The sequence below is a fragment of the Salvelinus namaycush genome, chromosome 2 (genome assembly GCF_016432855.1).
Source record: "Salvelinus namaycush isolate Seneca chromosome 2, SaNama_1.0, whole genome shotgun sequence".
NCBI lineage: Eukaryota > Metazoa > Chordata > Actinopteri > Salmoniformes > Salmonidae > Salvelinus > Salvelinus namaycush.
This window is the reverse complement of record NC_052308.1, coordinates 43,692,182-43,717,936: the sequence shown is the minus strand read 5'-3', so window position 1 is coordinate 43,717,936 and position 25,755 is coordinate 43,692,182. Positions and strand designations below refer to the sequence as shown.

The following is a 25,755-nucleotide window of genomic DNA, read 5'->3' as shown; positions in this document are numbered from 1 at the left end:
GGAAGAACGTTCAGTGAATGGGGAGGTGCAGCGTGAGATAAAACAGTGGTGCTTCTCAAATGTGTTATGCGTTCTCCACACTCTTATCCACACAAGAATATACTCCAGAGAACGTCCTTTGAGAATGTACTCAGAGCATGAGAGTGTGCAGCATGGTAGTATGCATATTGAGGAACACCCAACACCCAGCGTATATGGCTGTATGCCAGTGGAATAGTGTTGAGATGAGATCTTGGCAGCTTGTCCAATGTAATTAGGGAGGACCAAGATCCAGTTACCAGACTAGGCCATTGAGTGAGAGTGCCTACTAAAAAGATATGGTTCTCTTCGTCAGATTAGTGAGATACAAGAGTATTTCCACATTGAGGTTTGACCTCTCCATATTGACCATGGTTGTGTTTTTGGCAGGTCCTCCACCTTCCAGCTCACCTCTCTCATCTCCAGGGCGACGGCAGCCAGGCGCTCGTTCTCTGATTGGGTGCTAGTGAGGTCGGTTCTGGCCAACCGCAGGTCATTCTGCAGCTCCAGGACCATCTGGTGATATTGGGCCTCCTTACTGGCTGACTCCAACATCAGTGACTCCTCCCTGCTCTCCCCATCTGCAGCCACCTTCCTATGGGTGGAGTAGGCCTGACCAAACGCCTGGGGACAGGAGGAGAGAAAAATACATTGATTAATACTAGGACTGAAGTGGAACACCTTCCTAAGGGTGGAGTATGCCTGCCGAACGCCTGGGGACAGGAGGGGAGAAACATACATACGCATAGATTAGTTCCAGGACAGAAGTCACATGAGTACAAAACTGTGAGGAGAAGGGTGGACTTTGACCAGAACAAGTGCAGGACTCCAGTGAGCATGAGTAGTTGTGAGCATCATGACTGGTTGAGAGTCCTCAGCATTAGTGTTGGGATTCATTACTTGAAAAAGTAAATCTATTACTTGTTACATTTAACAAAATAATCACCTTACAATATTACTTTGCATGGAAAGTAATATTAGATATTACTTGTCATATTACTTTTTTATGCTGTCCAATCAGCACAGAGCTTCACTAAAGGCTATCAGATGAGTAAAGGTGTAGATGTTCCTTTAGTACTTCGTCATTTTCGCAATTTTGTTTGACTTACATGGATCCTTGATGATAAGTAATCCCTTTGATTATATGCCGTCTATTTCAATGCATTATTATATTTAGGATTTATCTGACAGTTTGAATTTGCGCCGCGGTCAGTTAAAACCTCTACGGGATCGGTGTCCCTATACCGGGACGGTTGTTGCTAATGTGAGTAGAATAACTTTGTAAGTAACAGCAAACTTCCCAGGACATACGCATGTCTTATATGTGCAGAAAGGTTACATTCTAATTCATCTAAATGCACTGTCCAATTTTCAGTAGCTATTACAGTGAAAAAAAGACCATGCTATTGTTTGAGGAGAGTGCACAACAACAAAACACTTTTATCACGGCAACTGGTTTGATACATTCACCTCTGAAGGTAAATAATGTACTTACATTAAGCAATCTTGCAATGATTTGTCATCCCTAGGGTTCCAGAGATAAAATGTAGCATAGTTTTCTTTGATAAAATCTATTTTTATATTCAAATGTAGGAACTGAACTGGGTTCTACAGTTTGAACACCTGCTGTTTCTAGCCCCACACCCACCCCGCCTGGCCATCTAGATGTTAGTGTAGGTTAGTGTATTTTCTGTAGGGAAGCTAATCTTCCATCATGTATGACCTTCATGGGAGTGTGTAAACGTAATTTTTATTACCATATAATTTTTGTATGTTCTCTATAGTTATGTACTTGAAAATGTATAAATTGACCAAGTCGGCACATTTGGGAAAACTTGATTCAAAATGTTGTGCAGTAATGAAATGCTTCACTGGATCAGTCTGAAACTTTACACACACACTGCTGCCATCTGGTGGCAAAGTCAAAATTGCACCTAAACTCCTATGTCATTTGATGGCTTTTCTTTTCCATTTCAAAGATGATGGAACACATTTTTAAACACATGCATTTTTTGTTTATATCTCTGTATCTTTTACCAGATCTAATGTGTTATATTCTCCTACATTAATTTCAGATTTCCACAAACTTCAAAGTGTTTCCTTTCAAATGGTATCAATGATATGCATACCCTTGCTTCAGGTCCTGAGCTACAGGCAGTTAGATTTGGGTATGTCATTTTTTGTGAAAAAAATAAAAATAAAAAAAGGGTCTGATCCTTATATTAATGCACTGGTTATTTGAATTTTGATGTCGGCATTTGAAGTCGGCCTTGTTGTGACTTGATAGCCGGTATTTAATGGCTTTAAAAGGACCCCTCCAGAGGAAGTTTCTGCCACTATTACGACCTAATTCCTGTCTTAATGCGAAAATGCTTGTATAGTTCCACCCTCCGAACACAGAGGTATGGCTCCTTATAAATATTGATTAAATCAGGCGTGCATGTCTCCACAGCCCATACTCCACAATTTTTGCAAACGAACAAAAAAGCCAGGGTCAGAGTAACTTTGCTAATCGCTACAAAGCACAGCACAGCTAACGGTAGCTACGACATGGCGAAGGACCATCCATTCTCCTCTTCTGCAACAGAATTGAATGATCAAGAATGAATACAGTGCAGCGCCAATACTGGAGTTTTACCGGCGACGCTAGAGGCTAGCTAACCTACTCCCTGGACCAATACAAGGCTCTACAGTGCCACCATTTTACTTGCAAATGCACCTAAAAATTTTGTTGTGCAACCTGGAATTTTTATTTAAGAGCACCAGCGTACCTAGGAAAAATTATACTTCTAGCTTTAATATCTTAAATATTTGTCATTATGTCACTATCTAGCTAGCTACCATTCAGGTGTTTTTCTGATAACCTAATTATCTGTAGAGTAAATGTTAGGTAGTTATTAGCTAGTGCACTCAAAATGTAGCTAGCTACAGTGTCTTCAGATAGTATTCATATCCCTTGACATATTCCACATTTTGTTGTGTCACAGCCTGAATTCAAAATGGATGACATTTTTATCCTCAACTACACCCAATACCCCATAATGACAAAGTGAAAACATATTTTTAGAAATTTTAGAAAATGTATTAAATTAAATAAAGTAATATCTAATTTACCTAACTATTCACACCCCTGAGTTAATACATGTTAGGGTCACCTTTGGCAGTTATTACAGCTGTGAGTTGTTCTGGGTAAGTCTCTAAGGGCTTTGAACACCTGGATTTAAAAGTTCTTCAAGCTCCCCAGTGGCGCAACGGTCTAAGGCACTGCATCTCAGTGTAAGAGGTGTCACTACAGTCCCTGGTTCGAATACAGGCTGAATCACATCCGGCCGTGATTGGGATTCCCATAGGGCGGCGCACAATTGGCCCAGCGTCGTACGGTAGCTACGTCATTGGAAATAAGAATTTGTTCTTATAAGACTTGCCTAATTAAATAAAGTTTAATAAAAAAATGTGGGTTGTTGGTCATTGCTAGACAGCCATTTTCAAGTCTTGCCATATATTTTCAAGACGATTTAAGTCAAAACTGTAACTAGGCTACTCAGAAACATTCAATGTCATCTTGGTAAGCAACAAGGTTATTGTCCTGCTGAAAGGTGAATTTGTCTCCCAGTGCCTGTTGGAAGACAGATTGAGCCAGGTTTTCCCCAAGGATTTTGCCTGTACTTAGCTCTATTTCGTTTCTTTTTATTCTATCCCTAGTCCATCCTGATGACAAGGATACCCATAACACGATGCAGCCACCACCATGCTTGAAAATATTAAAGTGATCTGTTGCGTTGGATTTCCATCAAACATAACGCTTTGTATTCAGGACTTAAAGTTAATTTCTTTGGCAGTTTTTTTGCAGTTTCACTTTAGTGCCTTAGTGCAAACTGGATGCATGTTTTGGAATATTTGTGTGTACAGGCTTCCTTCTTTTCACTCTGTAATTTAGGTTAGTATTGTGGAGTAACTACAATGTTGCTGATCCATCCTCAGTTTTCTCCTATCAAAGCCATTCAACTCCGTAACTGTTTTAACTGTTCACTATTGGACTCATGGTGAAATCCCTGAGCGGTTTCCTTCCTCTCCGGCTACTGAGCTAGTAAGGACGCCTGTATTTTTGTAGTGAATGGAGTGTATTGACACAATATCCAAAGTGTACGTAAAAACTTCACCATGCTCCATTTTTACCCATCTACCAATGGTCTTTGTGATTAAATCTGTGTTTGAAATTCCCTGCTCGACTGAGGGACCTTACAGATAAGATGTGGTTGTTACTGACAAGAAGCGCATGGCTGAGCTCTTTAATCACCACTTCATTAGGTCAGGATTCCTATTTGACTCAGCCATGCCTCCTTGCCCATCCAAAAAGTCCTCATCTCCCACCCCTTCTAATAAGACTATCCCGATGCTTATCCCTCTTTTTCCTCTACCCGGCAACAAAGTTTCTCCCTGCAGGCAGTCACTGAGTCCGAGGTGCTAAAGGAGCTCGTGAAACTTGACCCCAAAAAAACATCTGGGTCAGGTGGTTTAGACCCTTTCTTCTTTAAGGTTGCTGCCCCTATCATCGCCAAGCCTATCTCCAAACTGTTTAACCTGTCTCTCCTTTCTGGGGAGGTTCCCAATGCTTGGAAGGTAGCCACGTTTCATTCTTTAAATTAAAAAGGGGGAGATAAACCTGATCCTAACTGTTATAGGCCTATTTTTATTTTTGCCCTGTCCATCAAAAGTGTTGGAAACACTTGTCAATAATCAACTGACTGGCTTTCTTGATGTCTATAGTATTCTCTCTGGTATGCAATCTGGTTTCCGCTCAGGTTATGGATGTGTCACTGCAACCTTAAAGGTCCTCAATGATGTCACCACTGGCCTTGATTCTAAGCAATGTTGTGGTTTGCTAACTACCTCTCTCAAAGAGTGCAGTGTATAAAGTCAGAAAATCTGCTGTCTCAGCCACTGCATGTCACTAAGCCAAGGGAGTACCCCAAGGCTCAATCCTAGGCCCAACGCTCTTCTCAATTTACACCAACAACATAGCTCAGGCAGTAGGAAGCTCTCTCATCCATTTATATGCAGATGATAGTCTTATACTCAGCTGGCCCCTCCCTGGATTTTGTGTTAAATGCTCTACAACAAAGCTTTCTTAGTGTCCAACAAGCTTTCTCTACCTTTAACCTTGTTCTGAACACCTCCAAAACAAAGGTCATGTGGTTCGGTAAGAATGCCCCTCTCCCCACAGGTGTGATTACTACCTCTGAGGGTTTAGAGCCTGAGGTAGTCACCTCATACAAGTACTTGGGAATATGGCTAGACGGTACACTGTCCTTCTCTCAGCACATATCAAAGCTGCAGGCTAAAGTTAAATCTAGACTTGGTTTCCTCTATCGTAATCACTCCTCTTTCACCCCAGCAGCAAACTAACCCTGATTCAGATGACCATCCTACCCATACTAGATTATGGAGACAACATTTATAGATCGGCAGGTAAGGGTGCTCTCGAGCGGCTACATGTTCCTTACCATTCGGCCATCAGATTTGCCACCAATGCTCCTTATAGGACACATCACTGCATTCTATACTCCTCTGTAAACTGGTCATCTCTGTATACACGCCGCAAGACCCACTGGCTGATGCTTATTTATAAAACCCTCTTAGGCCTCACCCCCCCGATCTGAGATATCTCCTGCAGCCCTCATCCTCCACATACAACCCTCGTTCTGCCAGTCACATTCTGTTAAAGGTCGCCAAAACACACACATCCCTGGGTCGCTCTTCTTTTCAGTTCGCTGCAGCTTGCGACTGGAACGAGCTGCAACAAACACTCAAACTGGACAGTTTTATCTCAATCTCTTCATTCAAAGACTCAACCATGGACACTCTTACTGACATTTGTGGCTGCTCTGTGTGATGTATTGCCGTCTCTACCTTGACCTTTGTGCTGTTGACTGTGCCCAATAATGTTTGTACCATGTTTTGTTGCTACCATGTTATTGTCATGTTGTGTTGTTGCCTTGCTATGTTGCTGTCTTTAGGTCTCTCTTTATGTAGTGTTGTCTCTCTTGTCGTGATGTGCGTTTTGTCCTAGATTTATATATATTTTTTTTACATCCCAACCCCCGTCCCTGCAGGAGGCCTTTTGGTAGGCCGTCATTGTAAATAAGAATTTGTTCTTAACGGACTTGTCTAGTTAAATAAAAGGTTAAATAAAAAAATACAAATAAAAAGATAACTGTATGTGTGGGGTACACAGATGAGGTAGTCATTCAAAAACAGAGTGAGTCCATGCAACATGTTAAGCACATCTTTACTCCTGAATGCATTTAGGCTTGGCATAACAAAATGGGTGGAATACTTGTTCACTCAAGACAATACAGCTTTTCATTTTTTATTAATTTGTAAAAATGTCTAAAAACATAATTCCGCTTTGACATTATGTGGTACTGTTTATAGGCCAGCGAGACTAAATTTAATCCAAGGCACTGTAGCTACCTGGCTAGCTAACTAAACGACCTAGGTGCAGTGTCCAACACTGTATCAGTGTTGGACACTAGCTAGAATATGGACCAATACTTTAATAGCAATATAGATAGCTACTAATACAATAACCCAACTTCTTGAATATTGTTTTGAAGAGGCGAATTGACTAAGGATGTCACTTGGTCAAATCGGAGCGGCAGGTAGCCTAGTGGTCAGACCATTGGGCCAGTAACCGAAAGGTTGCTGGATCGAATTCCCAAGCTGACAAGGTAAAAATCTGTCGTCCTGCCCCTAAACAAGGCAGTTAACCCACTGTTCCCCGGTAGGCCGCCATTGTAAATACATTTGTTCTTAACTGACTTGCCTAGTTAAATAAAGATTAAATAAATAAAAATCATACCCTGTACTAAATGCATTGCCTATCAAAAAACATATTTCAATGTATACATATCATGTAATTCTACTTACTGTATGTTCCTAATTATTTACTTAGTATTATCAAACTTCATCCGGATATTACACTGTTGGTGTGTAGGAGTACAATTTTACCAGTTAGCTTGTATTCTACGAACAATAACACCAATGTTCCTGTAAAATAATGTAATATAGATCGGTTATAGCGGAGAGGAGGAATTGGTGGCTTGTTAGAGCACATTTTCACATTTCAGTGGTGCTCATCTGGACCCCCAGAACAATTGAAATGTCAATGTGGCCCCCCTCAAACATATTGTAACATTGGGAACTCTCAGCAGTCAATGTATGATAGTACCCTGAGTGCAGGAGTAGGCTATAATGAACATGTGGTCTTTCTGTACATTGTAATCATGTATTTCCCATTCCATTGTTTGCCCCACTTGTAATTGTAGTTGGTTATGTAAACATGATCAGAACAGGCATTGAATGATACACAGAACAAAACATGGACCCATTATATGATATATATTTTTTAACAATTTCATTGACATCTTCACTTTCTGTCAATATTACAATATTGCTGCTTGCTCAGCCTCTGTCCTTGGCCTGCGTCACACAGACCGACAGTCCTCAGTCCTGTAAGGCACATGAAACACATGTCTGTCATGGATCATAAACTGTTCTCAATTTAGCCCAGAGAACTGAGAATCAGGCAGGGATTCTCTCTGTATACAGTCAAGACAGTACTGTCAGGTTCCTACCCACTGTGTACATCAACACCCTGGTCAAGCCTCCCATGATTGTCCAGCCTTGTTGTAGTCCCGACTCTACTTCACCTAGGTGGTGGTGGATTTTAGCAGGGTTCGACAATCACGGACGGTGTCCTGATTTGCAATTTTTGGGAGAGAGATAATCCTATCTTTCTCAGTTTTCTGGGCGTGTGTGAGTTACAATGTTATTTACAGTGACATAGGCCTACCTTCACAATAAGCTACTTAAATGAATGTGTACACTGCATTCTTCTGGACAAAATTCAGTATGGCTAAATTGTTGTTGTCTGTTGACTCCTGAAGCACAGACACAAAGGTGGAGTTAGTGAATAGTCACATTGTCTGCCTGTCATGGACCAATGTAGCCTAAATTCTATGAACTTGACAATAACATATTCAAACATTCTCCGTGGAGAGGAAGGTGTCTGTCTGGCCATTGTTTCACTTATGTGGCCATGCAGAGCAGAGGGGGGCTGGGATGGGTAGCCTAAGAGAAAATGGCATGTAGGCAGTTCTCACATTTGGATCTGAATGGTCAGATTCTTCGCTCATGCGGCCAAGACTCAACAGTGTGCGCCACAATGCAAAATAGATTGAAACAAGACACAGGTACAGTAGCCTACAATTTGTTAACACCATCTGCTCTAAAATTCTCTTGACAGTGATGAATATGAAGGAAGGGTGAGCAAAACAATTTTGTGCTAAGTAGAGGGAAAAAACACAGAGGGAAAGAATGGGGCGGTTAACTTCTGAAAGTAACAGATGCGTTACTTTAAAAAGTAACTAATAATATTACAATATTCGAACACAGTAAATCATTATATTACTCTGTTACTCATAAAAGTAATCCATTACTTTTGTAACGTGTTTGGTAACACTGAAAGGGGGTTACCTAGTCAGTTGCACAACTGAATGCGTTCAACCGAAATGTGTCTTTACGCATCTAACACAACCAGAACAGCATAAGGATACATGTAGGGTTAAGACAGACATGATAACCCAGATGTCCAAGGCCAGTGAGGGTAAAAAACAACAACAGTTTAAATGGCCTGAAAATATCAATGTGAGATTCCTACAGACAGTTGACCCCTGGGCTTATAGAACATTGAGTCCGCATCACAGGGCCTGCGACCCAAACGGCACCCTATTCCCTATATAGTGCACTTCTTTTGACCAGGGCCCATAGGGCTCTGATCAAAAGTAGTGAACTTTATAGGGAATAAGGTGCCATCTGGAACACAGCCAGGGACACTGTGCCAACTGATGATGTAACAGGACACTGGAGCAGAACGGTCCCAAAAAAACCCAGCTACAACAGAGCCAGGGTTCTTCTCCTGCCTCACTTGTGTCCATCTAACCTCTCTTTCTCCGCACTGTGTATACAAATACACCGGCATGTCAGTCAGTGTGGCTGAAGCAATGCCAAGGGGTTGCTAGTTTGAGCACTGAGGCATTGTGGAGGCCACTGACCATTGACATGTTCTCACAAGACAAATGTTCCATTACTAATAGAGGCCTGGGTGGGCAGGCAGAGACTGCTTGGTCTGGCTGAGTCAGTAGCAAGAGCACACCAAAATATTTCCCTGTAAGGGGGGAGAGGGGGGGGGTAGAGCGAGAGGGATGAAGAGAACTACACAATGCCACGTCACATTTCCTATTAAATTCCCAACAAAGTGTTTCCCCTAAATCGTTGCTGGGATTGTAAAACGTTTTCAGTGTAAACTTCAACTGTATCTGGTGCTGAGTTGTTTAAGTCGGAAGTTTATGTACACCTTAGCCAAATACATTTAAACTCAGTTTTTCAAAATTCCTGACATTTAATCTTTGTAAAAATTCCCTGTCTTAGGTCAGTTAGGATCATCACTTTATTTTAAGAATGTGAAATGTCAGAATAATAGTAGAGAGAATGATTTATTTCAGCTTTTATTTCTTTCATCACATTCCCAGTGGGTCAGAAGTTTACATACACTCAATTAGTATTTGGTAGCATTGCCTTTAAATTGATTCACTTGGGTCAAACGTTTCGGGTAGCCTTCCACAAGCTTCCCACAATACGTTGGGTGAATTTTGGCCCATTCCTCCTCACAGAGCTGGTGTAACCGAGTCAGGTTCGTAGGTCTCCTTGCTCACACACGCATTTTCAGTTTTGCCAACAACTTTTCAATAGGATTGAGGTCAGGGCTTGGCCACTCCAATACCTTGACTTCGTTGTCCTTAAGCCATTTTGCCACAACTTTGGAAGTATGCTTGGGGTCACTGTCCATTTGGAAGACCCATTTGCAACCAAGCTTTAACTTCCTGACTGATGTCTTGAGATGTTGCTTCAATATATCCACATAATTTTCCTGCCTCATGATTTTACCAGTGTAAAAGTGTACCAGTCCCTCCTGCAGCAAAGCACACCCACAACCTGATGCTGCCACCCCCGTGCTTCACGGTTGGGATGGTGTTCTTCGGCTTGCAAGCATCCCCCTTTTGCCTCCAAACATAACGATGGTCATTATGGCCAAACAGTTCTATTTATGTTTCATCAGACCAGAGGACATTCCTCCAAAAAGTACGATCTTTGTCCCCATGTGCAGTTGCAAACCGTAGTCTGGCTTTTTTAATGGTAGTTTTGGAGCAGTGGCTTCTTCCTTGCTGAGCAGCCTTTCAGGTTATGTCAATATAGGACTCGTTTTACTGTGGATATAGATACTTTTGTACCCGTTTCCTCCAGCATTTTCACAAGGTTCTTTGCTGTTGTTCTGGGATTGATTTGCACTTTTCGCACCAAAGTACTTTCATCTCTAGGAGACAGAACGCGTCTCCTTCCTGAGTGGTATGACAGCTGCGTGGTCCCATGGTGTTTATACTTGCGTACTATTGTTTGTACAGATGAACGTGGTACCTTCAGGCATTTGGAAATTGCTCCCAAGGATGAACCAGACATTTTTTTTTCCTGAGGTCTTGGCTGATTTCTTTTGATTTTCCCATGATGTCAAGCAAAGAAGCACTGAGTTTGAAGATAGGCCTTGAAATAAATCCACAGGTACACCTCCAATGGACTCAAATGATGTCAATTAGCCAATCAGAAGTTTCTAAAGCCATGACACCATTTTCTGGAATTTTCCAAGCTGTTTAAAGGCACAGTCAACTTAGTGTATGTGAACTTCTGACCCACTGGAATTGTGATACAGTGAATTATAAGTGAAATAATCTGTCTATAAACAATTGTTGGAAAAATTACTTGTTTCATGCACAAAGTAGATGTCCTAACTGACTTGCCAAAATTATAGTTTGTTAACAAGAATTTGTGGAGTGGTTGAAAAACTAGTTTTAATGACTCCAACCTAAGTGTATGTAAACTTCCGACTTCAACCGTATAAAGTATGTAGAAAAGATAATGGAGCTATATCTATTTTTTAAAAGATAATTGAGAACTAACAATCACCAAAATAAAAACTACAGTCTGGGAGGATCTAAAATTTAAAAAATGGCATGGCGCCCCCATTAATTTTGTGGTAATATAGCATATAAACACAGCATAAGCCATGCAAATAAGTGTATAATTGCCGGAAATTAGCTTTAAAACTGCTAAATCTTGTCTCTGTAGCCAAGAGGGCCTCTAAAATGTTTCAGAGACCACGCAATTGGTCACGCCCACCAACAGTTCAGCAATCTGGACCGAGTCATACAGATAAAGGAAGAGCTCAGTCAAATCAGAGACAGCTGTACGAATAACTAGCCTACGGAATAATTCACTTATAGCTACATACAGACAAAGAAGGACAACTCTAAACAAAGCTATTGAGTTACAGTGGGAATCATCATAAGGATCTTGTGCAGACACAGAATGAAAGCTGAACTCATTCACTCAACAGCTAGCTGCTACAACAAACTGACCCTGGGTCATTCAATATACATACAGTACCAGTCAAAAGTATGGACACACCTACTCCTTCAAGGGTTTTTATTTATTTTTACTATTTTCTACAGAATAATAGTGAAGACATCAAAACTATGAAATAGCACATATGGAATCATGTAGTAACCCCAAAAAATTACAAACAAATCAAAATATATTTTACATTTGAGATTCTTCAAAATAGCCACCCTTTGCATTGATGCCAGCTTTGCACACTCTTTGCATTCTCTCAACCAGCTTCATGGGGTAGTCACCTGGAATGCATTTCAATTAACAGGTGTGCCTTGTTAAAAGTTCATTTGTGGAATTTCTTCCCTTCTTAATGCGTTTGAGCCAATCAGTTGTGTTGTGACATGGTAGGGGTGGTATAGAGAAGATAGCCCTATTTGGTAAAAGACCAAGTCCATATTACGGCAAGAACAGCTCAAATAAGGAAAGAGAAACGACAGACATCATTACTTTAAGACAGGGCTGTGCAGACACAAGGACACCAATATGAAGAAGAAACTTGATTGGAACAAGAAACACGAGCAATAGACATTAGACTGGTGGAAATCTGTCCTTTCGTCTGATGAGTCCAAATTAGAAATGTTTGGTTCCAGAGTAGGTGAACGAATGATCTCTGCATGTGCGTTTCCCACCGTGAAGCATGGAGGAGGTGGTGTGATGGTGCTTTGCTGGTGACACTATGTGATTTATTTAGAATTCAAGGCACACTTAACCAGCATGGCTACCACAGCATTCTGCAGCAATATGCCATCCTATCTGATTAGCCCTTGTGGGACTATCATTTGTTTTTCAACAGGACAATGACCCAACACACCTCCAGGCTGTGTAAGGGCTATTTGACCAAGAAGGAGAGTGATGGAGTGCTGCATCAGATGACCTGGCCTCCACAATCTCCTGACCTCAACCCAATTGAAATGGTTTGGGATGAGTTGGACTGCAGAGTGAAGGAAAAGCAGCCAACAAGTGCTCAGCATATGTGGGAACTCCTTCAAGACTGTTGGAAAAGCATTCCAGGTGAAGCTGGTTGAATGCCAAGAGTGTGCAAAGCTGTCATCAAGGCAAAGGGTGGCTACTTTCGTTACTACATGATTCCATATGTGTTATTTCATAGTTTTGATGTCTTCACTATTATTCTACAATGTAGAAAATAGTTAAAATAAAGAAAAATCCTGGAATGAGTAGGTCTGTCCAAAGTTTTAACTGGTACTGTATATAGTAAGAATGAGATCTGAATAGTTGCTCAACACGCTGAGCAGGATCTGGAGTGGACAGCTTATCTAACCTACAGTATTGTACACAGCAGTAGGGCTGACTGACTGGAGGTGATCCAAGACACTAGAATCCAACTTCTGCTTTGCTTCCTGGCAGCTGCCCATCTGGGCCATCTTATTGGCCACTGCATACGTAGTGACCCTGGGTCTGATATACCACATTTCAGTGTTTCTCTGGCCAGTGGCCACACTGCACAGCAAAGCACATCAGCATTACCTCCCCTCTCTGTCTGGCCAGCTGAGGATAATGTCTGGGAGGCTGGACTGGAAGACATGACCAATCAGTTGTACCAGAAGCATGTGGATTCAGTGCTCGCAATCCACCACAGAGCTATCTAGGGACTACTTTATAGACAGCATGCCATAAACACATTTACATTACATTTAAGTCATTTAGCAGACGCTCTTATCCAGAGCGACTTACAAAAACACAACCTCTGCCTCAACAATCTGGAGGTGACATAGCTAGCTAGCTAAAATAGTAATTACAGCACAATTGTTTCAGAAAACTTAAAATTTACAACAAATTCAGTTAGCTATTCCTAAGCTAGTTGTACATCGTATTTTTCATCCTTAAAATTCCTAGCTATATCCATTTAGTGTCATCTAGAGGGATCCAACAATATTGACACCCTTGATAAAGATGAGCAATAATGACTGTAAAAAATAAATAATTAAAATACTGAGCTATATTGTATGCAAAAAAATATATATATATTTTACACAAATAGAATTGCTCTGAGAAATAGATTTTGTTTAACAAATCTTTTTTATCTCAAAAAAGGTAGGGGTTAAAATGATTGACACCCCTAAAGATTCTTATAAATAAAGTAGTCAAAAGTTTAGTATTTGGTCCCATACTCCTACCATGCAATGACTACATCAAGCTTTTGACTCTACAAACTTGTTGGATGCATTTTCAGTTCGTTTTGGTTGCGTTTCAGATTATTTTGTGCTCAATAGAAATGAATGGTACACAATGTAGTGTCATTTTGAAGTCACTTTCATTATAAACAAGAATATAATATGTTTTTCTAAACACTTCTACATTAATGTGGATACTACCATGATTACGGATAATCCTGAACGAATCATGAATAATGAGTGAGAAAGGTAGAGTGTCAAAAGATCCTACCCCCACTACACAACTAACAATAACAGGAAGATTAGGATGTCGCGAGAACCCTCGGGAACATAGTCAAAACGGAAGCAAATGTGAATCTCTAAAAAGATGTAACAATCTTTGATTAAAGCAGAGATATTTCTAAAAAAGGAAGAATTGTCTGATGAAACTAAATATACAAAAAACATTAGGAACACCTACTCTTTCCATGAAAGATGAAGGGGCGGAGACAGGTTAAGAATCATTTTTAAGCCTCGAGACAATTGCGACATGGACTGTGTGTGTGCGCCATTCAGAGGGTGAATGGGCAAGACAAAAGATTTAAGTGCCTTTGAACGGGGTATGATAGTAGGTGCCAGGCGCACCGGTTTGAAGGTGTCAAGAACTGTGACGCTGCTGGGTTTTTAACTCTCTACAGTTTCCAGTGTGAATCAAGAATGGTCCAGCCAACTTGACAACTGTGGGAAGCATTGGAGTCAACATTGGCCAGCATCCCTGTGGAATGCTTTCAACACCTTACAGTCCATGCTCCGATGAATTGAGGCTGTTCTGAGGGAAAAAAGGTGGTGCAACTCAATATTAGGAAGGTGTTCCTAATGTTTTGTACACTCAGTGTATATATGAAATAGATGAAGAACACCTTTCAACCCATCATTTGCGAACTGAATCTGTAGCAGTAGTCTTTTTTACCAATTGGGCTAGAAATAGCTAGCTGGCGCAAACGTATCCATTCCTTCTGGAAATCAATGCTGCGGATGTTTTATGGATAATCGGAATAAATGCAGTGGGACATGGACACAGTTCGAGCTTAAAACACTCCCGAGGTATGAAAAAGTTTGACAAAGTTTGTTCCAAGGGTGAAATATCCAAGCACATGGTTCGTAGAAAATGCACAGCTCACTAACGAACACAGGCCAGGGCTCTCAGTAATTACCAGACAGACACGTATGCGCATTCTTTACATACTAAGCACATGTACATAAACAGAGATGTCACATTTACAAAACACACTTAAATGGGTTAAATAGTTCAGAGACCCCAGCCTAGACATACAGAATTAGGAATCAGAACTTCATGTCCTATGTAAGCAAGGGGGCTGCTCCTGAAGACGCCTCGCTAGCCCCTATAGAGTGGTCAGGACACTCCTGGTTGAGAACATCCTAACACAGCCTGCATAACACTTTCAGTCAGGGAATCTCCAAATGGCAGATTCAGAATACCTGTAAAAAGCAATACAGTATATTTCTTTGTTGTATCAAATATTCCTGAAGGATAAATCAAATTATATCGTATCTGAGTGTCTGCGGATAATGTCTGCAGGTAGCACGAGGTGACACACACAAAGTATCTCATTGTTGTGGATCTCCGGCTTTTTTAGTGAGTAAACTATTACAGAGGACCATAGACCTATCTGGTTAGAGGGCCTGAGGAAAAGCCTTTACAACTTGGCTGTGAATCAATTATGTTATTAGGTATTTGAGAATGTCGCTATAACAACTCATTGTATAACCCTGTGTATACTATATGCGTATGTAACTGGGCCAAAATGGTAGAAGACTCACCAGCCAGTAGACACACATGCCAATACCACCTGTTGGTCAGGAAGGATAAGCTGACCTTAGCTCTCTAGTCTCTGCCCTGCCCTAACCCTAGATGTCAACCAATCCCTGCTTTCTAAAACAAACAAAGACAGTGGCCGTGCGGCTTTTCATCTATTAGAATTCGCTGCACACTATTGAGGAAGAAAATAATCGTCTTTTTGAACCCACGTGTGTCTGACAGCTGCTAATCAGCTGAAGGGACGCCTGTACCAAAATGAATGAATGAAAAATGAATCCAAAATGAATGAATCAACGCAATTGTGCATTGGATGACGCATTCTCAGTAGGATGGGCCTAGTATGATATTTGTTGCTTACTGTATTCATTTGTACTAAACAGTATATTATAAATAGTATGTAGTATGATTAGTACACAGTATGCAGTTTAAGTAGGTAGTAGGCAAGCCAGATTTCAGACACGGACACCGGTTTGGCCCAGGATCAGACAGGCTTAGCTGTGTATCAGACAGAGAACAGCTAAGACCTCCACCTATCACCTCTACAAAGGGATGAGGATACGAGTACGTCGTGAGTAGCCATGTGCAGGTATACGTGATTCATTCATAGAGAGCCAGTCATCATGTCAGCCGACAACGCTAAATGTACTACTGTAACGAACCAGGAAAACATACAGTTATGACTACAACTACTGTTCCCTGATGGAGGAAAAGGAGGTACAACACAGCTATAGGGAGTTTGCGTGCCCTAACCAGAAGAACATTAGAATCACTTCTGGCAAGGCCAATGAACACCGTGCCTCAACGAAAGCCCCGCCTTCCACAGTTAATTTAACTGAGGCACGGATGAATTCCTTCAATTCAGTACCACTCTTCACATAGCCCAGAACTGGGCGGAGTGGGGCTGAACGTGTGTTGTACCTCGTTTCCCTCCTTCAGGGAACAGTAGTTATAGTCATAATTGTATGTTCCCTTTCAGTAGGTCAACTCACTACAACACAACTATGGGGATATGAAATCACGCCCGAAGCAGGGCCGACGGCAGACAACCCAGAGTGCCGACCCGACAGGAAAACATGCAGTACCTGGGTATTGCACAATCTGCAGGCTGCCTAATAACCCACTCATGTCCCAGCTGTAAGCACACCCAACTCGCTGCAGCACAAATATCTCCTACAGGCAACCCTTTAACCTTTTCATACATGAGTTCCAAATATCTCTAATGGTCGCCCCAGCGTGAGTTGTTTTATGCACCTGATGTCAAAATGCACTCACTGTTCCAAAATGTGATTATTACCCAACAGGATAGTTAACACACGCTGCCTGCTAATTATCTATTGGCTGTTTCAACTTGTCAATTTCTAATGATTTTCTAACAAGTTGTATTTTCTAACAACAGTTTGAATTGAGGTGTGTTCCGCCTCATTAATTCACATAGAAGTCCATTCAGCGTTGCGGACACTTTATGTTTGAGGATTTACTGAGCCGGACAAACTTCTCTCTTCGAGGATAGCCCACGTACTTCACCAATGTTTGCGCAGATCAAGTATGCAGACATTTGCGCTGTCTAGCACGAATTGGAAAATTTTGTTTTCCTTACAAATAATAACTTTGGACATGTGTGCATTCCTATCAAAGTAAGTTCCTTATTTTCTCGTATATCGTGTTGTCGTTTCTACTGTAGGTGCATTCAGTATGCATGTATGTATCTATGTACACTACCGTTCAAAAGTTTGGGGTCACTAAGAAATGTCCTTGTTTTTGAAAGAAAAGCACTTTTTTGTCCATTAAAATAACATCAAATTGATCAGAAATACAGTGTAGACATTGCTAATGTTGTAAATGAATATTGTTGCTGGAAACGGCTGATTCTTTATGGAATATCTACATAGGTGTACAGAGGCCCATTATCAGCAACCATCACTCCTGTGTTCCAATGGCGCGTTGTGTTAGCTAATCCAAGTTTATCATTTTAAAAAGGCTAATTGATCATTAGAAAACCCTTTTGCAATTGTTAGCACAGCTGAAAACTGTTGTGCTGATTAAAAGAACCAATACAACTGGCCTTCTTTAGACTAGTTGAGTATCTGGAGCATTAGTATTTGTGGGTTCGATTACAGGCTCAAAATGGCCAGAAACAAAGACTTTCTTCTGAAACTTGTCAGTCTATTCTTGTTCTGAGAATTGAAAATGAAATGAAGGCTATTCCATGCGAGAAATTGCCAAGAAACTGAAGATCTTGTACAACGCTTTGTACTACTCCCTTCACAGAACAGCGCAAACTGACGCTAACCAGAATATAAATCGTGGGAGGCCCTGGTGCACAACTGAGCAAGAGGACAAGTACATTAGAGTGTCTAGTTTGAGAAACAGACACTTCACAAGTCCTCAACTAGCAGCTTCATTAAATAGTACCCACAAAACACCAGTCTCAACGTCTGTCCAGTGTCTGTGTTCTTTTGCCCATCTTAATATTATATTTTTATTGGCCAGTCTGAGATATGGCTTTTTCTTTGCAACACTGCCTCCCAATCCTCTTTCTATTCTGGTTAGAGTCAGTTTGCGCTGTTCTGTGAAGGGAGTAGTACTTCAAATTTGGTGAAAGTGTGAGGCGAGAGGGAAAGCCCTAAAGGGAGCACCGAGAACTCATACGCTACAGCCTCAAAATGGAAACTCAGGAACTTCCTGTGAGGGGGATATATGGCCACATTAAAGTACGCGTCCTTCAGGACGATGGTTCACCTCCAATCACCCAGGCACACTGACTGTAACAACCTGCTGTTGGTAAGAATTCTGAATTTGTAGACCCTGAAGTGCTTATCTAAAGAGGGATGCAAAGTCACACCCCTTCTGGGAACCAGGAAATGTTTTGTATGTCAGCAATCAAGTTTAAGATATTCAAGTTTCAAAATACAGAAATAGTTTTTGGATGGAGTTTTCCTTTAAACCTGCAATATGTAACTTTTTGGGTGACCAGACCAAATTCACATAGAAATGTGTGTTATAGATCTGTCATTGAAAGCAAGTCTAAGAAGCAGTAGATCTGTGCTATGTGCGCTATTTCTATGCTTCCCGTTCTTAAGTTTAGTTTTTGCATCTTTTACTTTCGGTTTTGTACACCAGGTTAAAACAGCTGAAAATACAATATTTTTGGGTATGGAAAAGCCATTTCACAGCGGTTTAGATGGTACAATGATTCTCTAAACTATACTTGCTTTTTTTGTCAAACTCAAATTAGGAGAACTATTAGAACTTTCGCAAACAGGAAATGGTTGGATTAAGCCTGACAGATTTCGCATTCCCATGTTAATTTTAAAGAATGCGTGAAATTGTTCTGCTCAGGTCGAAGTGAAAGAATTTAATGAATGAATCCATGCCTTGGGTTTATCAACAGCGGGGCTTCCATTGAGGCACGGTGTTCATTTATTCATTGTTTTATTTTATCCTGTATTTAACTAGGCAAGTCAGTTAAGAACAAATTCTTATTTAAAGACTGCCTACCCCGGCCAAACCCCAACGACGCTGGGACAATTGTGCGCCGCCCTATGGGACTCCCAATCACGGCAGGTTGTGATACTACAGAATCTGGTTCGATTCCAGGCTGTGACGCCTCTAGCACTGAGAAGCAGTGCCTTAGACCGCTGCGCCACTCGGGAGCCCTATAGTTCCTGAAGTGTCATTAAAAAAAGCTCATAAAGTAGGCCCAAGGCACTCTTCATTTTAATTAATTATATGAAGAGTGCTTTGATCCTCCTTTCTTTTTGATGACCAATTTACCCGTTTTACCAAAGAGCACCTTCTGTCTACCAAAACCTACTATTGTGTACCTTAGCAGCATCTGTCTACCAAAACCTACTATTGTATACCTTAGCAGGTTCTGTCTTCCAAAACCTACTAATTGTGTACCTTAGTAGCTTATGTCTTCCAAAACCTACTATTGTGTACCTTAGTAGCTTCTGTCTTCCAAAACCTACTATTGTGTACCTTAGTAGCTTCTGTCTACCAAAACCTACTATTGTGTACCTTAGTAGCTTCGGTCTACCAAAACCTACTATTGTGTAGCTTAGCAGCTTCGGTCTACCGAAACCTACTAATTGTGTACCTTAGTAGCTTCTGTCTTCCAAAACCTACTATTGTGTACCTTGGTAGCTTCTGTCTTCCAAAACCTACTATTGTGTAGCTTAGCAGCTTCGGTCTACCAAAACCTACTATTGTGTAGATTAGCAGCTTCGGTCTACCAAAACCTACTAATTGTGTAGCTTCTGTCTTCCAAAACCTACTATTGTGTACCTTGGTAGCTTCTGTCTTCCAAAACCTACTATTGTGTAGCTTAGCAGCTTCGGTCTACCAAAACCTACTATTGTGTAGCTTAGCAGCTTCTGTCTTCCAAAACCTACTATTGTGTACCTTAGTAGCTTCTGTCTTCCAAAACCTACTAATTGTGTACCTTAGTAGCTTCTGTCTTCCAAAACCTACTATTGTGTAGCTTAGCAGCTTCGGTCTACCAAAACCTACTAATTGTGTACCTTAGTAGCTTCTGTCTTCCAAAACCTACTATTGTGTACCTTAGTAGCTTCTGTCTTCCAAAACCTACTAATTGTGTACCTTAGTAGCTTCTGTCTACCAAAACCTACTATTGTGTAGCTTAGCAGCTTCGGTCTACCAAAACCTACTAATTGTGTACCTTAGTAGCTTCTGTCTTCCAAAACCTACTATTGTGTACCTTAGTAGCTTCTGTCTTCCAAAACCTACTATTGTGTACCTTAGCAGCATCTGTCTACCAAAACCTACTATTGTATACCTTAGCAGGTTCTGTCTTCCAAAACCTACTAATTGTGTACCTTAGTAGCTTATGTCTTCCAAAACCTACTATTGTGTACCTTAGTAGCTTCTGTCTTCCAAAACCTACTATTGTGTACCTTAGTAGCTTCGGTCTACCAAAACCTACTATTGTGTAGCTTAGCAGCTTCGGTCTACCGAAACCTACTAATTGTGTACCTTAGTAGCTTCTGTCTTCCAAAACCTACTATTGTGTACCTTGGTAGCTTCTGTCTTCCAAAACCTACTATTGTGTAGCTTAGCAGCTTCGGTCTACCAAAACCTACTATTGTGTAGCTTAGCAGCTTCGGTCTACCAAAACCTACTAATTGTGTACCTTAGTAGCTTCTGTCTTCCAAAACCTACTATTGTGTAGCTTAGCAGCTTCGGTCTACCAAAACCTACTAATTGTGTACCTTAGTAGCTTCTGTCTTCCAAAACCTACTATTGTGTACCTTAGTAGCTTCTGTCTTCCAAAACCTACTATTGTGTAGCTTAGCAGCTTCGGTTTTCCAAAACCTACTATTATGTACCTTAGTAGCTTTGGTCTACCAAAACCTACTAATTGTGTACCTTTGCAGCTTCTGTCTTCCAAAACCTACTATTGTGTAGCTTAGCAGCTTCGGTCTACCAAAACCTACTATTGTGTAGCTTAGCAGCTTCGGTCTACCAAAACCTACTATTGTGTAGCTTAGCAGCTTCGGTCTACCAAAACCTACTAATTGTGTACCTTAGTAGCTTCTGTCTTCCAAAACCTACTATTGTGTACCTTAGTAGCTTCTGTCTTCCAAAACCTACTATTGTGTAGCTTAGCAGCTTCGGTTTTCCAAAACCTACTATTCTGTACCTTAGTAGCTTTGGTCTACCAAAACCTACTAATTGTGTACCTTTGCAGCTTCTGTCTTCCAAAACCTACTATTGTGTAGCTTAGCAGCTTCGGTCTACCAAAACCTACTATTGTGTAGCTTAGCAGCTTCGGTCTACCAAAACCTACTATTGTGTAGCTTAGCAGCTTCGGTCTACCAAAACCTACTAATTGTGTACCTTAGTAGCTTCTGTCTTCCAAAACCTACTATTGTGTACCTTGGTAGCTTCTGTCTTCCAAAACCTACTATTGTGTACCTTGGTAGCTTCTGTCTTTCAAAACCTACTATTGTGTAGCTTAGCAGCTTCGGTCTACCAAAACCTACTATTGTGTAGCTTAGCAGCTTCTGTCTTCCAAAACCTACTATTGTGTACCTTAGTAGCTTCTGTCTTCCAAAACCTACTAATTGTGTACCTTAGTAGCTTCTGTCTTCCAAAACCTACTATTGTGTAGCTTAGCAGCTTCGGTCTACCAAAACCTACTAATTGTGTACCTTAGTAGCTTCTGTCTTCCAAAACCTACTATTGTGTACCTTAGTAGCTTCTGTCTTCCAAAACCTACTAATTGTGTACCTTAGTAGCTTCGGTCTACCAAAACCTACTATTGTGTAGCTTAGCAGCTTCGGTCTACCAAAACCTACTAATTGTGTACCTTAGTAGCTTCTGTCTTCCAAAACCTACTATTGTGTACCTTAGTAGCTTCTGTCTTCCAAAACCTACTATTGTGTAGCTTAGCAGCTTCGGTTTTCCAAAACCTACTATTCTGTACCTTAGTAGCTTCTGTCTTCCAAAACCTACTATTGTGTAGCTTAGCAGCTTCGGTCTACCAAAACCTACTAATTGTGTACCTTAGTAGCTTCTGTCTTCCAAAACCTACTATTGTGTACCTTAGTAGCTTCGGTCTACCAAAACCTACTATTGTGTAGCTTAGCAGCTTCGGTCTACCAAAACCTACTAATTGTGTACCTTAGTAGCTTCTGTCTTCCAAAACCTACTATTGTGTACCTTAGTAGCTTCTGTCTTCCAAAACCTACTATTGTGTAGCTTAGCAGCTTCGGTTTTCCAAAACCTACTATTCTGTACCTTAGTAGCTTCTGTCTTCCAAAACCTACTATTGTGTAGCTTAGCAGCTTCGGTCTACCAAAACCTACTATTGTGTAGCTTAGCAGCTTCGGTCTACCAAAACCTACTATTGTGTAGCTTAGCAGCTTCGGTCTACCAAAACCTACTAATTGTGTACCTTAGTAGCTTCGGTCTACCAAAACCTACTAATTGTGTACCTTAGTAGCTTCTGTCTTCCAAAACCTACTATTGTGTACCTTAGTAGCTTCTGTCTTCCAAAACCTACTATTGTGTACCTTAGTAGCTTCTGTCTTCCAAAACCTACTAATTGTGTACCTTAGTAGCTTCGGTCTACCAAAACCTACTATTGTGTAGCTTAGCAGCTTCGGTCTACCAAAACCTACTAATTGTGTACCTTAGTAGCTTCTGTCTTCCAAAACCTACTATTGTGTACCTTAGCAGCATCTGTCTACCAAAACCTACTATTGTATACCTTAGCAGGTTCTGTCTTCCAAAACCTACTAATTGTGTACCTTAGTAGCTTATGTCTTCCAAAACCTACTATTGTGTACCTTAGTAGCTTCTGTCTTCCAAAACCTACTATTGTGTACCTTAGTAGCTTCGGTCTACCAAAACCTACTATTGTGTAGCTTAGCAGCTTCGGTCTACCGAAACCTACTAATTGTGTACCTTAGTAGCTTCTGTCTTCCAAAACCTACTATTGTGTACCTTGGTAGCTTCTGTCTTCCAAAACCTACTATTGTGTAGCTTAGCAGCTTCGGTCTACCAAAACCTACTATTGTGTAGCTTAGCAGCTTCGGTCTACCAAAACCTACTAATTGTGTACCTTAGTAGCTTCTGTCTTCCAAAACCTACTATTGTGTAGCTTAGCAGCTTCGGTCTACCAAAACCTACTAATTGTGTACCTTAGTAGCTTCTGTCTTCCAAAACCTACTATTGTGTACCTTAGTAGCTTCTGTCTTCCAAAACCTACTATTGTGTAGCTTAGCAGCTTCGGTTTTCCAAAACCTACTATTCTGTACCTTAGTAGCTTTGGTCTACCAAAACCTACTAATTGTGTACCTTTGCAGCTTCTGTCTTCCAAAACCTACTATTGTGTAGCTTAGCAGCTTCGGTCTACCAAAACCTACTATTGTGTAGCTTAGCAGCTTCGGTCTACCAAAACCTACTATTGTGTAGCTTAGCAGCTTCGGTCTACCAAAACCTACTAATTGTGTACCTTAGTAGCTTCTGTCTTCCAAAACCTACTATTGTGTACCTTAGTAGCTTCTGTCTTCCAAAACCTACTATTGTGTAGCTTAGCAGCTTCGGTTTTCCAAAACCTACTATTCTGTACCTTAGTAGCTTTGGTCTACCAAAACCTACTAATTGTGTACCTTTGCAGCTTCTGTCTTCCAAAACCTACTATTGTGTAGCTTAGCAGCTTCGGTCTACCAAAACCTACTATTGTGTAGCTTAGCAGCTTCGGTCTACCAAAACCTACTATTGTGTAGCTTAGCAGCTTCGGTCTACCAAAACCTACTAATTGTGTACCTTAGTAGCTTCTGTCTTCCAAAACCTACTATTGTGTACCTTAGTAGCTTCTGTCTTCCAAAACCTACTATTGTGTACCCTAGTAGCTTCTGTCTACCAAAACCTACTATTGTGTACCTTAGTAGCTTCGGTCTACCAAAACCTACTAATTGTGTACCTTAGTAGCTTCTGTCTTCCAAAACCTACTATTGTGTACCTTAGTAGCTTCTGTCTTCCAAAACCTACTATTGTGTACCTTAGCAGCATCTGTCTACCAAAACCTACTATTGTATACCTTAGCAGCTTATGTCTACCAAAACCTACTATTGTGTACCTTAGCAGCTTATGTCTACCAAAATCTACTATTGTATACCTTAGCAGATTATGTCTTCCAAAACCTACTATTGTGTACCTTAGCAGCTTATGTCTACCAAAACCTACTATTGTATACCTTAGCAGCTTCGGTTTTCCAAAACCTACTATTCTGTACCTTAGTAGCTTTGGTCTACCAAAACCTACTAATTGTGTACCTTTGCAGCTTCTGTCTTCCAAACCCTACTATTGTGTACCTTAGTAGCTTCTGTCTTCCAAAACCTACTATTGTGTAGCTTAGCAGCTTCGGTCTACCAAAACCTACTATTGTGTAGCTTAGCAGCTTCGGTCTACCAAAACCTACTATTGTGTAGCTTAGCAGCTTCGGTCTACCAAAACCTACTAATTGTGTACCTTAGTAGCTTCTGTCTTCCAAAACCTACTATTGTGTACCTTAGTAGCTTCTGTCTACCAAAACCTACTATTGTATACCTTAGCAGCATCTGTCTACCAAAACCTACTATTGTATACCTTAGCAGCATCTGTCTACCAAAACCTACTATTGTGTACCTTAGCAGCTTATGTCTACCAAAACCTACTATTGTATACCTTAGCAGATTATGTCTTCCAAAACCTACTATTGTGTACCTTAGCAGATTATGTCTACCAAAACCTACTATTGTATACCTTAGCAGATTATGTCTTCCAAAACCTACTATTGTGTACCTTAGCAGATTATGTCTTCCAAAACCTACTATTGTGTACCTTAGTAGCTTATGTCTACCAAAACCTACTATTGTGTACCTTAGTAGCATCTGTCTACCAAAACCTACTATTGTGTACCTTAGCAGCATCTGTCTACCAAAACCTACTATTGTATACCTTAGCAGCATCTGTCTACCAAAACCTACTATTGTATACCTTAGCAGCTTATGTCTACCAAAACCTACTATTGTGTACCTTAGCAGCTTATGTCTACCAAAACCTACTATTGTATACCTTAGCAGCTTATGTCTTCCAAAACCTACTATTGTGTACCTTAGCAGCTTATGTCTTCCAAAACCTACTATTGTATACCTTAGTAGCTTATGTCTTCCAAAACCTACTATTGTGTACCTTAGCAGCATCTGTCTTCCAAAACCTACTATTGTGTACCTTAGCAGCGCTTCCCTTCCTCCTTTTTTTCTCTACAAGTTCCTGAAGTGTGTTTGGAGCAGTAGAGTCGAAGGGAGGCGGGAGACACGTCTGTCCGAGACATGAGGAGCTTAGTCTTAACTACCTCCACCTGTGTCTAAACCCATGTCCACGTACCTAACGTACACTCAGTGTGTGAGTGTGTGTGCATCCATGTTTCACAGGAACAGACAATCCTACACGGACGTACTGTAAGCGGTTCACGTAAAGGTCAGCATATAAACATGTGTTAACTAAGCTATGGTTTTGCTGACCTGGGAATTCAAGGAAGGAGAGGGTGCTAGTGTGGGAATGTGTGTAAAGGCGTCAGCGTGCTTCAGTTCGGCTGGCGCCTAGCCTCGCATACTCCCATAGAAGACCTTCACTTGAAAAACAAGAAAAAAGCGGCAATAGTACTTTTGTCCATTTTGAGACACCGTAGCCGGTATAAACTTCCTCAAA

General features: G+C 40.9%; 1 protein-coding gene across 1 annotated transcript in view; it reads right to left on the bottom strand.

The window, feature by feature from the left end:
- bicd2 (bicaudal D homolog 2 (Drosophila)) overlaps nucleotides 1-25,755 on the bottom strand; it is a 55,702-nt gene that overhangs the window by 12,102 nt on the left and 17,845 nt on the right. Inside the window, exon 2 of the mRNA XM_039013938.1 lies at nucleotides 430-642. Within this exon, the coding sequence (XP_038869866.1) occupies nucleotides 430-642 (213 nt within the window). The remainder of the gene's footprint in view (nucleotides 1-429; nucleotides 643-25,755) is intronic.